Source organism: Vipera berus (assembly GCF_964194415.1).
Source record: "Vipera berus genome assembly, chromosome: 1".
NCBI classification, from domain to species: domain Eukaryota; kingdom Metazoa; phylum Chordata; class Lepidosauria; order Squamata; family Viperidae; genus Vipera; species Vipera berus.
Genome location: NC_138202.1, coordinates 189788156 through 189810957, shown reverse-complemented (window position 1 = coordinate 189810957; position 22802 = coordinate 189788156). Strand labels below are relative to the sequence as shown.

At 40.3% G+C, this 22802-nt stretch overlaps 1 protein-coding gene across 1 annotated transcript in view; it reads right to left on the bottom strand.

Annotated features, from left to right (window-relative positions):
• Nucleotides 1–7930: 7930 nt before the first annotated feature.
• The window catches only part of COL6A1 (collagen type VI alpha 1 chain), a 54541-nt gene continuing 39669 nt past the window's right edge, over nucleotides 7931–22802 (bottom strand). Inside the window, exons 25-35 of the mRNA XM_081313481.1 lie at nucleotides 22308–22370; nucleotides 21451–21516; nucleotides 20620–20655; nucleotides 19451–19487; nucleotides 17642–17650; nucleotides 15303–15436; nucleotides 13232–13332; nucleotides 11606–11789; nucleotides 10703–10859; nucleotides 9918–9947; nucleotides 7931–8758 (exon numbers count right to left, since the gene is read on the bottom strand). Of these exons, the coding sequence (XP_081169607.1) occupies nucleotides 8148–8758; nucleotides 9918–9947; nucleotides 10703–10859; nucleotides 11606–11789; nucleotides 13232–13332; nucleotides 15303–15436; nucleotides 17642–17650; nucleotides 19451–19487; nucleotides 20620–20655; nucleotides 21451–21516; nucleotides 22308–22370 (1428 nt within the window). The 3' untranslated portion in view covers nucleotides 7931–8147. The remainder of the gene's footprint in view (nucleotides 8759–9917; nucleotides 9948–10702; nucleotides 10860–11605; nucleotides 11790–13231; nucleotides 13333–15302; nucleotides 15437–17641; nucleotides 17651–19450; nucleotides 19488–20619; nucleotides 20656–21450; nucleotides 21517–22307; nucleotides 22371–22802) is intronic.

The following is a 22802-nucleotide window of genomic DNA, read 5'->3' as shown; positions in this document are numbered from 1 at the left end:
AGACTGCCCCCGACCTCCGTGCATTCCGCCGGGGCCTGAAGACCTGGCTCTTTGAGCTCTCTGGCCCAGGCTGAGGATCAATTTATTTTAATTGGGGTTTTATTTGTACAGGGTTAAATTTAATCTTTTTTAAACTGGTTTTAACTTTTGTATTTTTGGTTTTTAATTCCCTGTAAACCGCCCTGAGTCCTCAGGGAAAGGGCGGTATATAAATGTAATAAAATAAATAAATAAATAAATATAATGCCTATGTTCAGTGCTTTTTTTGTAAAAAAAAAAAAAAAGTACCAGAACTCACACACAGCTCTGGCTCCAGTCGAAAGCCCTTTATGGAGTGAGGGGCGGGGGGAAGAAACCACTTTATTTATTTATTTATTTATTTATTTATTTATTTATCTATCTATTTATTTATTTATTTATTTATTGCATTTATATACCGCCCTTTCCCTGAGGACTCAGGGCGGTTTACAGGGAGTTAAAAATCAAACATACAAAAGTTAAAAGCCAAGTTAAAAAATATTAAATCAGCCCTGTGCTATTAAAAACCCCAATTAAAATAATTTTCTCCTCAGCCTGGGCCCGAGAGCTCAAAGAGCCAGGTCTTAAGGCCCCGGCGGAATGATCGGAGGTCGGGGGCAGTCCTCAGCTCCACCGGCAGCTGGTTCCAGAGGGCAGGTGCTCCCACTGAGAAGGCCCTATCCCTGGGTGTCACCCGCCGGCAATCTCTCACCGGCGGAACCCTGAGCAGACCCTCCCTGTGGGAGCGCACTGGGCGAAGGGCGTTTGAAGCTGGCATCAGGTGTTCCCTCAAGTACCCTGGACCCAGGCCATGTAGGGCTTTATAGATAATAACCAGCACCTTGAATTTTAGGGAGCTTCTGAGGCACAGATCACTCGCCTGGAAAAGGTCTGTCTCCTCTCTGCTGTGGTTCCTGCTGCCGCTTTGATCTGAGGCCAAGGAAAGTGTCTGCGGCCTGGTCTGGGCTTGGGCAGCCTGGAAAAGACCTCTGCTGCCCAGATCCATGGCCACGGAATGATTTTGCAGCCCCCCCAGAGGCCCAATCAGGGCTCTGGAGGCCTGGAAAAGTCCTCTGGAGCCCAGATCTATGGCTGCGGAATGATTTTGTGGCCTCCCAGCAGCTCGATTGGGGCTCCAGTGGAAAAGGCCTCTGGAACCTGGATTGGGCCACTGGGGGGCCACAAAATCATTCCGCGGCCATAGATCTGGGCTCCAGAGGTCTTTTCCAGGCCTCCGGAGCCCAGATTGGGCCGAGGAAGCTGTGCATGCATCCCCTGGCCTCAGATCGGAGAGGCAGCAGGAACCACGGCAGAGGGGAGACAGACCTTTTCCAGGTGAGTCCCGCGCAGCAGGAAGGGAGGGGGAAGCATGAGAGTGTGTACCTGTACTTGCGCTGGCAGCTTAGAAGAAACCGGTTCTTCCATTCAGAAAAAGGTGCTGGAATGCCGTTCCATGTGTTCTATGACAAAAAAAGCACTGCCTATGTTAACAATGAGGCAAGAGATGCAACATTCCAGGCATTTCCAATGCAGGGTCATCCTTCTTGAGAATCCCTCCCACCTTCTAGAGAAGATTTTATTTAGCATTAGAGGATGTGGGGCAAAATGGGGAAGGAGGGAAAGTAACACCTGAGAGCAACTGTAACTGTGTTTGGGTTCTGCTGAGAAGTTGTCACAAGAAGGAGTTAACTCAGTAGGAAGGTGTTGCAATTGCAAACATGTCTATTTTTCCCCCTGAAGCATTAAAGGCAAAATTGTACCTGCTTAGGACAAGCTGGCTGGACTAAATAAATGTACTGTCCAAGAAGGGAAGGCTGTGTTCTGATGACTAAGTCATTGTGTGACTTTTCCACACTTTTGGGAGAAGCTTTCCATCATCCCACATGGGGAAAAAAACCCTGCCTTTGAGATCTTGACTCTCAGCAGGCTGCCTTGACCCTCTGAATTAAGGTTCTTAGCGAACAGAATTTGGGAGGTGGCAAAGGAGATCCTATTTGGCAGGCTCTCTCTCTTTTCCCAGAGGCAGGACCAGTCAACATCCAGCAGGGAACAGACCGTGGTACAAAAATAGAGTCCTTAGTCAAGGTCTCCATTACAGGGAACAAAAAGTGTTATGAAATCTTATAACTTTTTTTATATTGCACAGGAAGATGACTCATGCCATGCTCCCTCTCAGTAATTATGTGTGAGTAGGGGAGCAATAAGGAGGGAGGAAAACATGTACTGTACTTGCATGTTCTGATGGGTTTCTCTGTACAAAGGCAGTTCATATGTATGAACAGAAAATAATGGTTTATAGGTGCAGGTGGAGATTCATTTGTTGGAGGGGGCCCTTATTTATAGGCAATTAATCAGTAGATAAATTTAGGTTTATTTTTGGCCTGGCCCTGGAATGTGAGTTTGGCACACGTACACCCAGCATGTGCTTGTAAACGTAGACTTTTATATGAGAAGGAATATCCTACTACTCAACTTTCTCACAATGTGTCTGAGCATGTCTTATTATGTTAGTTTGGAAAAGGTCTTTAAATTTATTTGGTCAAGAAATTATCATCTTTTAAATTATAAAATACAAACATAATTCCTTTAAGTATATGAAACATTCCCTCTTTTTTAAGTAAACTATTTATCCAGTTGAAAATATTATTTATCTTGGGAGTTCTTTTTTCTAGCAATGAAAATGTACAATAATCTCTCCTTTTGATTGATTTAAAAATAAATAGCTACTTTTGTGACAACTTTTTCTCCTATTGAAAATACAACAGAGCATTATCAAACTTGCTGACAATCTATTCTGTGTTTCTGATGTGATTTGTACAAACTGGAAACTGCATGTATATGAATATGTTTGTGAAATTCTATGTATATGTGTAGATTACTGTGATTTTGGTAGAAAGACAATCATTGATGGACTGGGAATAGGCCAAGTGGTCACTTGTACCTACCTTTGTTTGGCCAGGTATAAAGCAGGAAAACATAGTAGACTCCCAATGCGCCTAGAGATTCTGTGGTGGTGAAGGGGGAAGGGGAGGGGGACAACTTGAAGGGGAACCTGAAAAGACAGCTATAAACATGGCAGGCTATGTTATAATCTCCTCTGTTCATATTTAGCCCTTGTAGTTTTCACCAACAGAAATACTACACATACCTAGGTATATTTGAATTGGAATTCTTCACAATTGCCTTCAGTCTGTGTAGGGGGCACCTTATATATTCAAGTGAGATGAAAATATGTTTGTGGCTCAAAGGGGCACCTCTTAAAGTGGAGGAAATGGAGGTGCTGAATATTATGGATTGCAGGTCAAATTATACTGCTGTCATGTTGCGTGAAAAACAGATGCAGTTTGCAGATAAGCAACCTTCCTGGGGCTCCTACCCTCAAAGGGAAAGAGGTTTCAATCTCTTGCTCTTAACAACTGCATGTAAACATTTGAAGGAAGAAAGAGAGTTTAGTATGCCAAGAGTTTTTCACCTCTGAGAGATCACAATTGATCTCTCATAGTCACTGATCTCTCAGGGCCAAGAGCTGTTCCATTCTGTCCATATAAAAATGGAGAGACTTATTCTGTAACATCAAAGTGAACTTTCCGCTTAATTATTTCTTTCTATTGGTGTCTTGGTTATATCTCACAACAGTATTTCAACATGCTACAAAGCAAAACCTGTTTCAAACTATTTTGCAAGATTCACCTCTTCTGCCACCTCCAGTCTCTGGAATGATGGAGATAGTTCACATGTTCTGCATAGCTTATTGGTTTGCTGTCATTTAGTCATGGTAAGTATGCAAGCTGTCAATGCTGCAAACATTGACATGTTTTTGCACTGACAATATAAGAAGCAGCCTTTTGCTTCAACTGTTTGGCTTTGAATCACTAAAGCGCGGGAGGAATTCAACCCGGATGTTTTGAGAAGAGTGCGCTTCAGAAGGGAAGTGAAACTTCGTGTGTTAAACTAATTGGTGAATGTGATTCATGACGTGTAACTAGCGGAGGGAGATTCTGTATGATATGATGGGTTAAGGGGAGGAGAATTCAGATTCTGGCATCCATCCATGAGTGCCGATGCTCCATTCTAATTATTATAGACTTTTTTTGGAATAAACAATCATGCAGTGTTCTTTGATCTGTCTCATTAATCAGAACCAAGACATCATGCCAGAATCTTCTTTCTTTCAAACATCCTGGGGCGTCCTGAGCCCCCGCTGCTGTCTCTAGTAAGGGAGAGAAGCTGGCAAAGATTCAGGGAAGAATCTTCATCATGAGAAGAGGAAGCCTGGCTGCTGATGAAACCTCAGAGGAGGGAATAATAGACAGCTTGCTGTGGGAAGATGAGTTTGGGCAGATCTCCAACCTTCAGCAGCTAAGTGAGCCTATCTGGTCATCAGGCTGGAACCACTCCAGTGGAGACTACAGATGCCTTGAGACTGCACTGCCAGAGTCTTCAAAAGCAGAATAGTGGAGAGCTACCAGACCATCTGCCACTGAGAATTTGGGTGAGTGGAAAATCCTGTTTGCAGACCAGACAGTCTGCCCACCCCAGGAGTCCCCTGCCAGGCCCTCCAGACCCACAGAGGACCCCAGCCTGGGGCCTCTGCAGCAATGGGAGGTTGGGGAACCCCCACAAGTGAAAGGCCAACAACCTCTGAGCTTGCCACAGCTAATAGAGGACTTGCAACAGCTGGGGGTGGTGCAGTAGCCTGGAGATCAGAAGCTGGTGGGAGGACAACAACAGCAAAGGTGGCAGCAGCAGGGCCCAAACATGCAACCCCTGAACATACAGCAGGACCAGTGGGGCCAGCAGCAGTGGGGGGCCCAGTAATCAATGATGGCCCCACACTTCAGAGCAACATTTGATGGGGACCCAGAGAAACTGATTTTTTTCCTAAACTAAGTACGCTCTCATTTGAATCGCTGAGCCTATCTCTATACGGGCCCAGGTGCTATGGTTGATGTGATTGTGTCCAGCCTAGAGGGAGAAGCATATGAATGGTTAAACAATTTATATAATGAGCAAGCCCCTGAATTGGAGGACCCCCACCTCTTCCTCCTAGGGCTGAGAGACAGATTTGAGGACCCATCCATTGCCCTCAAAGCAGAAGAACAAGATAAAACAAGGTGGCCAGCCAGCCCTGGAGTATTTGTGGGAGTTTTGCAAAATAGCCGGTTGGGTAGGGAGATGGCCTGAGCAATCCATAATTCATCATTTCAGGGAAGGGTTGGATGACCACCTTTCTCAGGCCTGCATATACAGAGCTGTACCTGACCAGTTGCAAGAATGGTACCGGGCAGCGGTAAGATTAGATGTTCAGCTCACCCGCTATAAGAAGCCTCTCCTATCTGAAGCTGAGCTGAGGTCAGAACAACCCGAATGGCAATCACTCCCACAAAAATCTCCAGCTACTGTGATGGCTGAAAGACCCAAGCCACCTGTAGGTCCGGCAATTAAGTGTTTCCGGTGCAGAAAGCAGGGACATCGAGCAGCGAAATGCCCAGTCCCCTACGCCCAACAGCAGAACAGACCAGGACCAGCAGTAAGAAACAAACCTGCACATCAGCTAATGGGAGAGAAATCCAACCAGATGATGCAGGAACCTGTTGCCCAGGTCACATCCCCCACATGGGAGGACACCGGGACTCAGGCTGGATCCACACCCGTTCTACCCTCTTTCGACAGCGACAACGGAGAAAATGACCCGATGGTGAGCAGACACATCTCACCTTTACTACCTTGCCTCCTCACCAGCCCAATGATTGTTCCAGATGCTTTGTATTGTCTGGCTTCCACAAATGTGGTCTTTATTCCCTTTTCCAATGACATTGGTCAGGCCTTGACATTCTTGAGGTGTAATATATTTTTGATACTCTGCTGCAGCCTTGATAAAGCTTAAGAAATTGGCATCATACAAATAATTTTGTTTGTTGTTCAGTCACTAAGTTATATTTGACTCTTCGTGATCCCATGCACCATAGCACACCAGGCTCCCCTTTCCTCTACTGTCTCCCAGAGTTTACCCAGATTCATGTTCATTACATCAATGATGATATCCAGCCATCTCATCCTCTGCTGTCCCCCTTTCCTTTGCCTTAAATCTTACTCAACATCAGGATTTTTCCAATGAATCCTCATTTGGATACTCTGGAAGGATAGATACTTCAGCTTCAGTATCTTTCTCTTCTGCTGTCTCCAGGTACTGCCATGTCCATTATCCACTTTCTTATCAAACATTGTTAAGTCTGGGGTCTTGTGTGGCAGGTCTTGTCTACTGGAATTCTAAAGTCAGAAGCTTCTTTTTATTTCATTTTCTCCCTGCATCTTTCTCTTTTCTCTTTTTCTTTATTCTGAATTGTTACTTTTTATACTCTTTTTAAAGCTTTTAATAAAATTTTTATATATAAAGAATTTAAGGCTGGTTTTAATGTCACATATATATAAAAACACAAATGAACAAAGCCTCCCTCTAGTTATGAACCATCACTTTCATAATTTAAGACATGTAAAATCACTTTCCCTCCCATTCAGGAGGAGAGTCATATTAGTCAATGGTAGCAAAAAAATCAAGAGTCTGGAGGCCCTTTTTGCAACCAACAGAAGGCACTGAAACTGTGGAACAAAATTTATTTGCAAAAAAACCCCTCAAAGTGAACATTTGTCAGTAAAACAAAGGTATAAAATAAAACAAAGTGGTAAAATGAATACTGATTACAAAACAATACAAGCTGTAATTCTGAAAACAATTGCTTCATTTTTTAAATCATACTGAATTCATAGCAACAGCACCATTGAAAATACTGCATGAAACCTGTCCAAACCAAGTTTGAATATGTAAACATATCAATAATGTAAAGCTCAACTTGTGAAGTGAGTGTAGCACCTTATCCTAATATCATATGGAAAAACATAAGATCCTCCAAGACAAGAGTTCTGTACTGGCTTCCAGTCAATTTCAATTTAGATAATGCCAAGCAATTTATTGTTGGATTAAAAATCTCCATTGAGATTTTAAAGAAGGGACTGGACAGCCATTTGTCTGAATTAGTATTGGGTCACCTGCTTGAGCAGGACGTTGGACTAGAAGACCTCCAAGGTCCCTTCCGACTCATTAATAACTCTTTCAATCACATTTGTGAGTTCGTTGTATCTAAATAATATCATGGTTGATTAAATGGCTTGAACCTTCCTTCTCCAGTTCTAGACTGGGCTAGATAGTTAGGTTATTATTGCCAAATCATCATCATAATCATCATCATCACCACCACCACATTTTGAACCAGATCGTTCACCCTATGTACCCCACTCAAGTGACAATGGAGGGCAATAAATATTCTTTGTAGTTTCCCTTGTTTCTAAGAGTGGAATAATTTTTCTGGAGCTGCCTAGCCCAAGAAATGCTTACTGTATTATATTGTATCTTTTTAGTTACAAAATTTAAAAAGGCAATGAAATCATGTGCATTTTATTCTGAAAAGAAGATCTTTATATTCATGTAAAGAGTACTATCAATCTTAGGGATAAAGGCAGTGCATTTAACATTCCCAGTTAGCCTGGTTTATTGCTTGTCAAATATGAAACAAAATTCTTCTCTTGGTTACAGTTATGAACTAGACCAGGGGTCAGCAACCTGAAACAGTGAAAGAGCCACTCGGAACCGGTTCCCTCACAAAAGGAAAAACTGGGAGCTGCAAAAAAATGTGTGCGCATGCACATACATGCGCACATGCGCAGAACAGGGTTTGACTGAAGAGTGGAGCCAAGGCGAGATATGCACCTACCCTGCATATTTGAATTGATTGGTTGAACTTTTTTAGTCCCACTTTTTTTTTTGGACTGCACATAGCAGAAGACTGGGAGCCGCAGGAGACGGCTGAAAGAGCCGCATGTGGCTCCGGAGCCGCGGGTTGCAGACCCGTGAACTAGACCAACGATAAATCAATTTGTATTTCTTCCTGTAGGCTGGAGGAATTCATGGGCAATAAAGAAAAGAGGAATGGACAGAGATAAATATAGCACAGCCTGAAAGCAAGGACAAAAGATTATGGCTCTGTATAAAAACAAGGGTTCCACGGGAGGTTAACAATTTATTCCTGAAATCTTAGAATCTGCACTAACTTGCTTCTCTAGGAATCACCTCCTCAGATTATAGCTAGTTTCCTGGACACAGTTTGATAGAATACACCTTTCAGCAAAGATTGATAATCGGGCACTCTGAAAAGGTGGCGCTCTCTGTAGGCTACATCATCCTGAGCTGCTTTTTGGGAGACAAGCAAACGTAGGTTGGGCTCATTGACTTGTGTGCCAACAGCAAGTACATAAATTTCAATGTCTGCCTGTTGAGTATTCTGGACTGCTCTCTCGATGGCATTTTCAGTGATACCTTGAGAATTGCCATCTGAGAAGATCAGCACCCTCTTCTTAATAGCAGGACGAGAGGACCTCCGAAACAGGTTGGTGACATAGTTCAAGGCTGCAAGAACATCTGTGCCATCATTTATAAATTCCATTTTGTCAATTATATCAGCTATCACTGTGTAGTTCCGTTGAAAGTCCACCTCCAATTTTTGCTGTGTGTTGCCACTGTACTGGACAACAGTGATGCGCACAGAAGCCCCTGGACTTTTGTCAGCTGATATGAATCGTTCTGCAAGACGTTTCACAAACTTCTTGGTGATATTGAAGTTATGGGCCCCAACACTGGTAGAGCTATCCACAAGGAGTGTGATGTCAGCTGAGTTAGCAAAAGTAACTGAAAAGAGAAAAGGTTATTTTGGTGGTATCCCTGCTACGTCTGTTTCAACGGTTTGCTTTCAGTAGTTGTCTGAGTGCAAACCATCCATACTCTCCCTTCCTCTCATCACATATCCCTGAAAGGTTTCTAGAGACAACTCAGGCTAGAGCTCCTCTGCAGAGGATACTGAGTCATACTGGGCTGAAATGAGAAGGAGCTCTCTTCCAACACTGAGTGAAAACATATTGTGTAAGTAAACAGCGTTTTCTGTGAAGCAAAAACTTTCTTGCTGAACTGGAGTAATTTTCTCTCCCCCACAGCTCCCTGAGGCCCATATCCCAGAGGTTTGGGGGGGGGGAGAGAATGCTGTCTTCCCCTGGGCACTGATTGTATAAAAAAAGAAGTGAAATGACCTCAGGGATTTCTTGTTACACAATGCAGAGGGACATTGATTCAGCCTAATATTCTAAAATTCAATTTATCTGCAAATTAACTGATAGATATTGCGTATGGTTAATACCAACAAGAGGTTTTTCATTCATATAGTTAAAATTGTATTTCTTTAATAGGATTTTACATTCTTATTAGGGAGGCTGAAGCAGCTGCAAATGAAGCAGTTGCAAAGCACGTCTTGTGCTTTTGTGATTTTTTTCCTCCATCATGTACAGGAAGTGAAATTGGGACACTAAGACTCAACTCAGCAGGATAAGCTCACAGTGGCTTGGGCCAGAATTTTAATAGAAAACTCTTAAAAAGAGGCCAAAAGTGTTGGCTGGGCAGACATCACTTTGGTGACAGAAATGCTGCCCCAAATGGCTGATAAACAGCGAATTGCAGATTACCACAATTTACTGTATTGCTGCAGCTGGCTGAAATTAACTTATCCATCTTGGCTGGACATGCTCAGATGGAAATTATCTAGTCAGGCCCCATGAAGCAACCCAGCAAAATGTTTTATTAAATAAGGCAATATTAAGATTATGCATGGAGTAGAGCAGGGGTCTTCAAACTTGGCCCTTTTATGACTTGTGGACTTCAACTCCCAGAATTTCTCAGCCAGTATGCCTGGCTGAGGAATTCTGGGAGTTGAAGTTCACAAGTCATAAAAGGGCCAAGTTTGAAGACCCCTGGAGTAGAGAAATCAAAATAGGTACATACAATAGTATGGGATACTCACTTGGGCAGGTATAGTCGGGACATTGTTTTTCTATAAAACAAAACCAAACAAAAATCCCATTAAAGCATTCCTGAATACTGAAATAATGAAATAGGCGTTTTGTAATTCCTCACCAGTCTAAACTTCTTCATTGTAGTTAGGCTTTTACAGCTTAGACTGCCACTGTAACCAAATGACAACTAACCCTGGCTGTTTCATTTTGTTGATTTTATATATGGCTTTTCCTGCAAAGAGGTGAATACAGTGCATAGTTTCCCATCCTATCTTTGTTTACAAATGCAAACACATTTAATATTTGGTAACATCATAAAAAGTGTTTTGTAGACATTAGCACACAGTGGACTATTTAAGAAGATGCTTGTTCTGCATCAACATGTACTTAATTTAAAATAGTGCTAAGGTAATTGCACACATCCCACAATTGTCATCTCGTTATTTTAAAGTAATCAATAGTCCCTTAACAAGAGTTGAAGAACCAAGAAAATAATAGGTTTGGGGCTACCAGAGGTGGGCTTCAAAACTCCAGGCAATCATTAGGTGGCAGAAACAGATTACTAACTCGTTGCACTCATCTAATGGTTATGCAACAGAGGGCAGCAGAGACCAAAGGCAGAGGGACCATGGAGGGTAGTGGGAAACAATGGGAAGTGGTGTGGAACAAGCATAGAGTGCTGTGTGGGAGATGAAGGGAAGCTGCAGGTTTCATTGGCCATGCCAGAAGGCCATACTGTTTCACTCCTGTTTTAGCTAAACCAAATTAGCAGCAAATCACTTTATTCACCCACCTCGACAAACATAAGAGGTAACATTCTGAATGAAGGTGTCATCCAGCAAGGCAATATACTCTGGTTGGGTAAATGTGAGGCCTCCACAGGATATTTTACTTAATTTTTCAGAATCTGGAGGGTCTTGGAAAATATCACTGGAACCCACAGGGACAACCTAAAGAATAACATATATTATAATGAAGGCAAATAATAACAGATATTATAATGCTTACATTTTGATAAATGAGTGTTATAAAGGTTCTCTGGTGCCCCAAAAATGTGAATGAAACTTACTCTTCACTTGAAATGTTTACAGGAAGAATACAGCAATATTCCTAAGACATTAATACTGCAGCACAAATATTTGTAGATTTTAGGTAAAAAGAAAGCAGTCCCTTTTAGAGAGTCCAACATCAATCAAGATCATGAACGTTGCAGAGAAATGTGAACAACTATCAAGCCTTATCAAAATCCAGGGCACTAAGCATATATACAGATTCTTCAAAGAACATGAACGGGATTTTACAGTCAACATTACCCTCTCATCAAACCCCCATCACATCTAGATGATTTCTGGTAATTTACTTACAGAAATGCTGTTCTTATGCAGTCCATATCTGTTGTCCTTATTACAAAGACATATGGTCTCATGAGCTTTTGTCTTATCTATCTATCTGTCTGTCTGTCCGTCCATCCATCCATCCATCCATCCATCCATCCATCCTGCCTTTATTCCTTTTTAAAATAAGTAACTCAAGATGGTGAACATACAGTATATCTTCTTCCTCCTCCCACATCACCCCTGTGAGATGGGTTGTACTAAGAGAAAGCAACTGGCCCAAAGTCAGTTTCATGCCTAAGGCAGGACTAGGTTTCCAGGTTAGCACTTCCACCACTTCCCCAAACTTATATTGATTTCACCGTATTATCTCTTTCACAAAGAACATTGATGGGTGTTCGATCGTGTAATATGTCAGTCCGTCCATCTGTGATGACAATGATAACTCTTTTGTGAGTGAAAAATGGGGGCAGACGTTTTTTGGTGTAGTCAAGAGCCTCTCCAGTAAAGGTGCCACCAGCAATCCAGTGAAGGTTCTTCACAGCCCTTGTAATAAACATCAAAAGAATCAGTCAGCAAATTGTACCTTATCCAATAAAGCATTATACTTTGTAGGAAGATTTTTGCAGTCTTTCTTTCAGAAAGTCTAGTTTGTGTTTTTATTCCAGAAATTTGAAACTAACCAATACTTTTAACAATAGCAATAAATTAGACTAATGTATTGTATGAAGCTCCAAATCCTTGTGTTATCTCATCTGTTAACAGTATTTCTAACTTGCCAAGACCCAACCACAAGTAAAGTATTTTATTGGCTATTTCTTTTTAAAGCAGAGAACATCTGAGCAGGATATTTTTCAGCTACAGATCAGTGGGTGGTAATGGTATGGAATTAGGGAAGGCTCTAGAATAAACTATTCAAAAGAACAGATGTCTTCTTTTTTCCTAAAATGAACGCAATAAACTGGAGGAAATGATAACTGTTTGTCCAGAGAATGAAAGTGGTGTCTTTCCAGAAAAAAAGTTGTGATAAATATTTACGTGAACAACAGATGCACATAACTGAGAGAACCCAATGGATGCATCTTTGTCTATGTGAGCCAAATAACATTAACCAGCTAGTTCTTCTTATTCGTCATTTTGCTAATATATATTCAAATGTCAGATTTAACATTTACATTATTCATCTTTTGCAGAGGACATGACTATCTGCATTAATACATTACTCAATTCTTTCACTTATTTTGCATAAAATCAACTGAAGAAGCTGTTTGTTAGTGCACGTTTTTTCTTTAAATCTATGGGTTTTGCATACAACTTACCTATACACAATATTCCTAACACTTATATTTTAAAAAAAACTGTCCATATTCTAATCTTTTTAAGAATGGATTTCTAGCATGCTCTGACACATGCATGCAAAGACATTCAACCTCCTCAGACCTTTGAACTGAGTTCTGGTGGAATCCATGCAGCGCTAATTGTTTATTTTACATTGGTTCTGTCTTGTTGGCTGATGACTTTTCAGACCCATAGAAATACATAGGGATTTCTTTTGCATCCCTATCAGCTCTTTCCTGATGTAATCAATCAGTTGTGGCCCACTGTAGTAGCTGGATATTTTCATAGCTTTAAGACATTGAAATGTTGTCTCCAATATACTGTAAGCTTCTGCCAAATCCAGTTCTTTTCCTTTCTTCCCACTAAAGAGCAAGGCAGCAAGGTGACCCACAAAGTGTCCAAGTGCAACTCAAAAATGCTTTTAGATTGGCTACTAATCCTGGCATAGCATTTGACAATCCCACCAAAAGGAGGCTTTAAATGTGTCTCATCCACAGAAGCCTATGATGGAATCCTGGCAAGCAGCTTTTTGCAAGTAGTGACTATTAATATTTGAAAATCTTGTTTAGAAAGTTAAATAAACACCCCACAAAGTTGTGACACAGAAGGCAAACAAACCCCCAAAATTCTTTCATCTGTTATGAACTCACTCCTTGAAACCCTGAACGTCTCCATCTTTCATGAGCACCAATTCCTCAGTTCCACCATGACTATATTGCACAATAGCAAGATTGGAGTCTTCTTTGGAAAACTGTAAAAAAAGTAGTATCCAAGGAATAGTTGTAACTAAAGCCAGAAATCAGAGATTATATTATCTGTAGCTCCAGAGAAACCTGTCTAAGAACTTTCATACATTACAATGCATTGCTGCATGCTTTTCAACTATTGTTACTAATTATTAGCCTTATCTATGGAGATTCCATCAGGGAAAAACTTGGGGATAGAAACCAGGGTACTGCTTATCAGAATGGGCAGGAGGACCCAGCTGATAACATTGAGCCCAGAATTAGGATGGTGCAGTTGTAAGTCAAGGCATCACATGACTGAATTCAAAGTTGCAACCATATTTTATGATAGTCATTAAGCAAAAGCCATGGCCATTAAATGAACCTATTTTCCCTATGAGTGTTTTTGCCAGAAACCAGAAGTAAATGTTGCAAACTAGCAAAAAAGATCATAAATTATGGTCACATGACCACAGGAGGCTACAAAGAGCCATAAAAGATGAGCTAGTTACCATAAAAGATGAGCTAGTCCTATTAGATCTTTCAGCGGCTTTTGATACTATCGACCATGGTATCCTGCTGCGACGTCTCAGGGGGTTGGGAGTGGGGGGCACTGTTTTACGGTGGTTCTCCTCCTACCTCCTGGGCCGTTCGCAGTCGGTGTTGACGGGAGGGCAGAGGTCCGCCCCAAGGTCTCTCGTTTGTGGAGTTCCTCAGGGGTCGGTCCTCTCTCCCCTCCTGTTCAATATCTATATGAAGCCACTGGGTGAGATCATTCGTGGTTTTGGGGTGGGGTATCATCAGTACGCTGATGATACCCAACTTTTCTTTCCACCCCAAACCAACTCAGTGATGCCCTCAACGTGATGTCCCGTTGCCTGGAAGCGGTTCGGGTTTGGATGGGGAGAAACAGGCTCCAAATCAATCCTGCCAAGACTGAGTGGCTGTGTGTACAGGCATCTCGAGTGAACCATTCTATTCCATCTTTAATGATGGGGGGTGAGGTGTTACCCCCCGTGGATTCGCGGCTCAGTTTTGAAGATCATATAGGAGCCGTGACCAGGGGGGCCTTTGCCCAGGTTTGCCTGGTGCACCAGTTGCTTCCCTATCTGGACCGAGATGCCTTGCGCACAGTCACTCATGCGCTCGTGACCTACCGGTTAGACTACTGCAATGCTCTCTACATGGGGCTGCCCTTGAGGAACACTCAGAGGCCTCAGCTGGTGCAGAATGCAGCCGCGCGAGTTGTGATGGGGGCTTCCCGATACTCCCATGTAACACCTCTGCTCCGCGAGCTGCATTGGCTTCCGGTTGCCTTCCGGGTGAGATTCAAGGTGCTGGTGATGACCTATAAAGCCCTAAATGGCTTGGGTCCGGGATATCTGAGGGAACACCTGCTGCCAGCATCAAGTTCCCTTCGTCCTGGTCGCTCCCACAGGGAGGGCCTTCTCAGGGTGCCGCCGGCAAAAGATTGCCGCCAGGCAACACCCAGGGGGAGGGCCTTCTCTGTGGGTGCGCCTGCCCTTTGGAACCAGTTACCCGTAGAGCTCAGGAATGCCCCTGATTTTCGTTCGTTCCGCCGGGACCTGAAGACCTGGCTCTTTGAGCTTTCCAGCCAGGACTGAGAATTTTAATTTTTTAACTTATTGTAATTGGGTTTTAATTAGAGTTACAGGGGTTTTATATTTTACTCAAGGATAATTTTATTATTTTAATTGTTATTACCGGTAACTTTTTTGTATTGCAGTGTTATTTTTAATTGCCTTGTGAACCGCCCTGAGTCCTATGGGAGAAGGGCGGTATATAAGTTCAATAAATAAATAAATAAATAAAGTACCCCAAATATAATCATGTGACTGCAGGGCCATGCATGGGCATCATAACTCCAAAAACAAGTTGCATGTAGTTCTCGGGAGGTCTGTTGTAACTTTGACTAGTTGTTAAACAATTGGTTGTAAATCAAGGAATACTGGTATATATAACTGCTAAGACTTACTGTTACATGTTCTTCTGTGCGCAGCCTGTCAATAACTTTAATTATAAAATCCTTTGCAATGCCAAAATTCGTTTCTCCAATACTCTCAGAACTGTCTAATACGAATATAATATCAATGGGACCACACTTGCATTCTGTAACAAAACACAGGATACTGTAGAAGCACACACAGAATTGTGAAAATTGTATTTTCAGAAGCTTATTCACCAATAGCATTTATAGCATCAAGAGTCAATAAAAGGTCTCCTTGATGATTTAAGGCTGAATTCAGGTATGTCAAACGGCTTCTTGAGGGAAATGGCAACCTGACACTATCCAAAGCTCTCCAAAGTGAGAAGAGCCACTGTGGCTTTGAAAGCCACCTGCGAGGGGATTTCTGGCCAATGTTTACCTCCCTAGATCAAAGGGAGATCAAGAGATTAACCACATCAGCTGTGAACAGCAGTTCCTTTTCATTAACTTGCAGAAAGGTTTTTGCAGCCAGTTTAGGAATTATGCTACTGGAACCATGGATTTTATACTCCTAACTGCAGCAGAGTCCTTGTGAGGTTTACAGACTTGCTTTCTCCATCTCTTAATCAATTTAAGAAGTAATCAGTTACAACTGCAGACAGATTTCTTTTGTAGCAAAGATAAGACTCCTTACTGTGAGTAAAATTTTCTTTTGAGAATACAGAAATATAAGAGAAACTTTGGTTTAAAGATTTTAAATTTATTGGCAAATAGCTAAATTAAGAGAGGACCTCTGAAAGGGTTCAGCAACTAAGACAGGGGTGTCAAACTGCCAGCCCGCAGGCCAGTTTCATCATACTGAAGCCGCACCCACCCCATTGCCGGCAATGCAAAAAGAGTGGTGATATGTCGTGACACATCACGTGACGTGTTTGACACCCGTGAACTAAGGGGACAATGTTTATGTTTTAATCTGCTAATTTTTAATTTTACAGGTAGTCCTCAATTTATGAGCACAATTAAGCCCGAAATTTCTGTTGTTAAGAGAGACATTTGTTAAGGTTAATTTTGCCCCATTTTATGACCTTTCTTGCTACAGTTGTTAAGTGGATCGCTGCAGTTGATAAGTTAGTAATCTGGTTGTTAAGTGAATCTGGCTTCCCCAATAGTTTTTTTTTATTCCATTTATATCCCACCCTTCTCCGAAGACTCAGGGCGGCTTACAAGCTTAGCTTTGCTTGTCAGAAGGTCGCAAAAGTTGATCACATGATCTTGGGACAGAGCAACAGTCATAAGTATGAACCAGTTGCTAAACATCTGAATTTTGACCACATGATCATGGGGATGCTACAAAAGTTGTAACTGTGAAAAATGGTCTTAAGATATTTTTCTCAGTGCTGTTGAAACTTTGAACAAACTGTTGTAAGTCGAGGACTATCTGTACTATTTTTACTTTGGACGAAAGTGCTTTGATACAAATTATTACTAAGTTAGTGAAAGAGAATAATTTAGCATGGGAATGTCTATCAATTCTCTCTAAGTTTTGCATAAGAAAAGATAAGGCACCAACTCTCAGCTTATGTCTGGACCCAATGGACTATGCAGTTTGTAGTTTATGTTTTTTAGAATAAAATATTTACAAAAATAAATGTATATGTTTGTATGTTCATGTGTGCGCATGTTTGTGCATACCTATGTAAATAAAATCCGAGTTGCTGTTTTATTTGATTTTTTTGCTTCTGTTTTGTTTTGGAGATTTTTGCTAATTAATTGCATGTAGCTAAGCTAATTTAAGACTTCTTGTCCATATTTAAGGGGCAATTCAGAAAAAGATTACAAACTATTTAGAACAAATGCATTCAAGAGTTGGGCGCAGCTAAACTAATTCTAAATCAGGGCTTAACACTCATGCTTTAATTATATAAAAATTAATAAATATTTCTACATAAACTTGTTTAGAACTAAATAAAGTTTAATAAAAAGTCTTTGAAAGAATAAATAATTGCCTGCCAATATTTTTCAAATCTCAATTATGACACATAAGGGAACATTTACTTGTGATATACATACAAATATCAGAATAAGTGACAACAGTGGATAAGCAATGCTGAATAATATTTGTTTTTAATCTATTTTTTAAACTAGATAATAAAACTAATCGTGAATCTCTGGGACACCATGGCCAAATGGATCTGGTGATTAATTTAAAATTCTTGCAGCAGTTAACTATAACAATAGATTGAAAAATGTCAGCATGATGGCAGCAGGCAGTCTTACAGAAGTTAATTCTAGGACTGCCCGCTACTGAAAAATGGGCTAGAGTATATTTTTATCTAAATCTTTATACATGTGAAGAATGGTAAAGAAATTGCAAACAGGAAACTTACCACAGCAAGCTGATTGGGGTGGGGGAGGGAGACAGAGAGAGGAATAAAATATATTGAGAAATAAAAACTTTGCAAATACAAAGAGTGCTGAAATGCATCCATACTTCTACTGTTTAGCTTATGGACACAATTTAAACAACAGGTTGGAAATGTTTTCCTTCTTATTGGCTATATTTTATAATGTTTCCTGCATTCCAATTGTTTAATATACTGCTACATTAAATAAATGAAAATGTGGGGAATATAATAAAAATGCTGGATACCTTTTTCAATGCGTGCACCTGTATTTTATCTGCACAATATTTATTACTGCATTTGCCACAAATAAATTTAGCTAATTTCTAGTTCATTTCCAAACAAGGATATTTAAGAAAAGAATATGCACACAAAAACCTCATTTTCACTGGTATATAATAAAAATATAAACATTGCTCAAGTAATTAAAAATGGCATGCAAGCAGCACATAAGAAGCCCTTTTCCTAACAACCCACTTCTAGTTTATGAAGTGTAATAATTACTTTTTATCGTTTAGCAGCAGAACCATATTTTCAAAATACAAGAATAAAAACAAATTGATAGCATAACTGCATATTTTATTTTCCCAAACAGCATTCCTAGGCAGCATATTCTAGATTGCTTTCTCTTGTGTACATTGAGAAAATAAATAAGCAATAAATAAATTAGTAAAGTATTGATACATTAATAATTTTGATTTATGCCAATTTCTTTTTGGGTTTCAGATAATTTTGATTTTGACATACATCTTGTTTTATTGTTATCCTAACTGAACTGAGGAGTTTTGATTCTTGGGCTATCAACATTAGTTCTAGTCACCACTATTAACTGTCAAAGTTATAGGAGGAGAGCCCAAAATGGGAAGTAATTTAATAGCACTTTTTTCAAGTAATGAATGGTATAACATTTATTAAAAGGCATGAGGCATCTGATTTTTCCAGGAATCTAAGCATGCAAAACTTGGGTAACCTTAGGAATCAGAGAAAGGCATGAAACAGTAAATACAGTCCTTCTAATGAGTGGCAGTGATGGTACCATAGAACTTATTCTTCTTTATCACCATTGCTCTTGAGTAATCCTGACTGGAGGAGTTTCTGAGGAGAATAATTGACTAGATCTGTACTGTACTGTACTGTACTGTACTGTAAGTAGTGAATGTTGTCTTGAAGAGGGTAGTCGCAAGGACCCTTCTGAATATGAAACATTAAAGACAGGTGTATATTTGTAGGATTTTGGAATTCCTGCTTGTTGTGTATACATGGATGCATGATTTGTATGTCTGACTAATATCTGAGAGGAGGAATTATTTGAGTCTTCTTTTGCATGGTTTATGCCTTTACTGCCTCTATGCATTTACAATATATGAAGACAATTTCTGATATATTACCTAAAATATCCAAACAAATGCATGAACAGAACTTTCACTTTGCTGGCAATTCAGAACTGCTAAAATAAATGAAAAGCAAGATCTGGTTCTAATCAATTTGTTACAAGTGGTTTGCCATGGTAACTATTAAAACACATTTTTTACTTGAGGTGGTTCAACTAAAGCAACTTCATAATTTCTATATTCCTATTAAATTTCAAGATATATAATGTTAATTTGGGAAAGGTATGGTTGTTTTAATCACATACACTGTACAGGGGATGCAGCAGTTGAAAACCTGGAGACTAGCTGTATAGTTTGTGATTGTGATTTGGTAAAACCAGTAAGCTGCCAATTTCATTATGATAACACCTGTTAATCAATGACACTTCTATTAACTGTGCAAGAGCTGAGATCAAATACTTACAACACATTTTCATGATGATATCTAAAATTTCACATTCCTAAAAACAAAGGAAGAAAATTTGGAAATGTAGAATGAACTTGGTCCTTCCCTCCAATCTTGCAGAAAATTGCCTTTGATATCTTTACAGTTAATTTAGCAAACAGTTCAGGAAGTTTATAGACGACAATTGAACTTCAGATTCTTTCTTTCAACATCCTAATTTAGGGCTGAGAAAGTGTGACGGCCATCTGCATCTATTTACAAACACACACACAGACTTTTAAGATTGGCTGTTTAAAGACTGCAGGAAGTTGCAGTGTCAATTTTCAGCAACTGAATTGCCAAAATTTACTGCCATTGTCAAAGGAGTCATTGGAGCTTATGAAAGGGGAACTGAAAAGTATTGATTCTCTATTCCTGACACCAAACACAACATGTTTACTAATAAAGGAGAATATTTGTAGCTCAGGGTTAAAATGAGGGATCCTTGGTGCTCTCTGAGTGTGTTGTTTTCTTGCAGATGTTTCATTATACAAATTAGGTAATATGATCTGTGCTATGTAATCAGTAAAGGAATAAAGAAGTCTCTGCGGGTTTTACTCCACTAGTCCTTTAAGTGTGTGTGGGGGGTGCTCATCTACATTTCCTTAAACCATTGAGCCAGGGTTATTCAAAGACATTTCCAAAGTCATGTGGTCAACATAACATCATGCTGCAGAGCAAAGAGTACAGTGAAACATGTAACACTGTTCCTTTCCCACCAAAGTGGTACCTATTTATCTAACTGCATATACAAGCTTTCAAACTGCTAGATTGGCAGGAGCTGGACTAAGTGACGGGAGCTCATTTCATCACACAGTGGTGGAGCCTGAACCACTGGAGTATAAATCTTTTTAAGCTACTTGTTGGTATATTTCACAAATTGGAATGAAGAGCAAGAAAGAGCAAGAAAAGAGCTTCTCTAAATAATATTGAGAATATTATTTTCTGAACTTAAAAAGATAGAAGCCACTGACTATGGAACTAACCTTCCTCCAAGCAGCTGAATGTTATATGAAATTGTTCTAACTCTCTCATATCTGCAGTGTTTTGCTGTGCTAAGCAGTTTATTCAACTTTCCATGAAAACATTTGAATAGTGCTTTGTTGTGTAGAGAAGAAGGTATACAACATAATTTCAGTCCTACTCACATCTGGCCCAGGGGGTCCTGGAGGTCCTGGAGGTCCCTAGAGGATAAAACCATGGTAAAGGCTATGAGAAAATTTCTCAGATACGTACAGAAGTTCCAAAGGCATAGAAAGGTTTTATAAGAGACAATTGTAGCAAACTAGATTTCAGCAGGGATGAAATGAATTCTAACTCTTACGCATAACAATCCCAAAAGAGGTCTCCTTATTAACTTATCAAGTTACATGTTTTTTAATCTATCATGGACTCTGTTTTCTTAATTATATCTCATGACTGTGACCTATGGTTGCTTTTGGTGAAGCTTAGTTCCCAAACTAGACTGAAGAAGAGATGAAAATATGCTAAAGAATCACGGCTGCTAGATGTAGAAGATCCCAGGTTGCTATCTTCCCATTGCCCTTGACTATGTAACTGCTAGCATATTATTTAAAATATAGCTGTTCTCTGAAAATACATTAGATAAAATGACAAAGCCAACTTTTTTTTTCATCATGAACAAAAACAATCCTTCCTTCCCTAATGTTGCAGTCATTTTCTCAACCAGCTGGCAGGACTGCAGCCTTCAATGATTCCAATGATAGTAGAACTTGATGTTTGAGTGAACTAAAGACAATTTCTCCTGCAGGTGAGGTCTTTCCAGAAAACCCTTTTTCTTATAGAAGCCTTAAAAAGTACTAGTCATTTGTACCAGACTGATGCTGGGTTTGGGAAACCCTATCCTTCCTGACAGTACCATGGTAGCATAGCCTGTTACTTCCTTTAAGATCTAGAATGGAAGGAGGGGTGAGATGTTGCAATATTAGAATTAATAGGAAGATTATTTTGCTACTTACTGCCTCTCCTTCTGATCCCCTGTAACCTTTGGCACCTTTCTTGCCTTTGATCCCAGGTTCAGTTATCTGGAAGGTGGAAAAAAACAAGAACAAGGCAGATTTTCTACATAGATGGCTACCAGCTCTTTTCTATTAGAAAACAAGAGAAGGGCTCCGTTGCTTCCTGCTGTTCAAATGTCTAATTACAGCAATAGAATTGGAAATTACGAAAATGACTTATCTAATAGATAACTTGGTGTTAGTCCAAACCTCACAAGAGACTGGGAGGCCTCGAAACAGTTACGCTGAGCCTCTAAGTAATTATTTCACAGCTTCAAACTACAGAGGTGCTGTAGGCAGACTCACCTCTAGAGAAGTGCTTATCAGTTGTTTTTTTCTTAAACTAAAATAAACATCACAGTTGATGCTCAGTCAGTATCAGCAGTGATATCATCCTACGTCCAGCCCCATCCACTTCTTTCAGGAATTTGATGACCAAAGAGTTGAGTCTTTCCTTGGCTGATGATCCCAAAGACAGACTATATATATAGATGAGTATTTCTCAACCTCAGCAATTTGAAGATGTGTGGACTTTGGTGTAACTCAATTTACTCCCCAAACTCCCAGGGTTTTAGGCTGAATCACAACTGAGTTCTCTCTTTCATCTTCTAAATTTGCTGTGGTTGAACAATTCCCCCATCCATTCCAGTCATTTCCAAACTATAATGCACGGGTCTTTGCAGAATAATGCAAGCCCTCTAATGTTACTATAGAATTCCCATTTCAAATAAATAGGTAGAGTGGGATGCAAAACATGGATTGCATCATCTAAAGGAGTCAATTCCTGACAAATATGTTCTATCCCATTTTTTACCTACTTGTTTACCAGGCTCTCCAATTTCACCATCATCGCCTTTGGGCCCCGGATAGCCTTTGGTGCCCTGAAGAAGACAAGGCAACATTTAGGAAAAGCATATAAAGTATGTAGGACTGACTCCTGCAATGGACAGTGGAGAACTCCATTCTCCTAAATCTTTTATTTATTAGAATATTCAACTGCAATACAAGTAAGATTTTGGTTTCCATTCAATGCCCTGTTGTTTTTAAACTATTTGTTGTATCAAATAGTTCTGCTGGCAAAGGAAAGTTTTTCAAAACAAATGACAAACTCCATCCAACTCATCTCAAATGGACTTGGCAGGAATTCAATTTTACAATATTTTGTGAGAACCCTAACAATCTCTCTACGGAAGAAGGCTCTTTTGGTCCTGTAGGACTTCCCTTCAGTGGCTGTCCCCCTCCTCCCCCCATGCCTTCCTCTACAACTGCAGGTGGGTGCAGAACTGGACACACACATGGAGCACACATCCCTC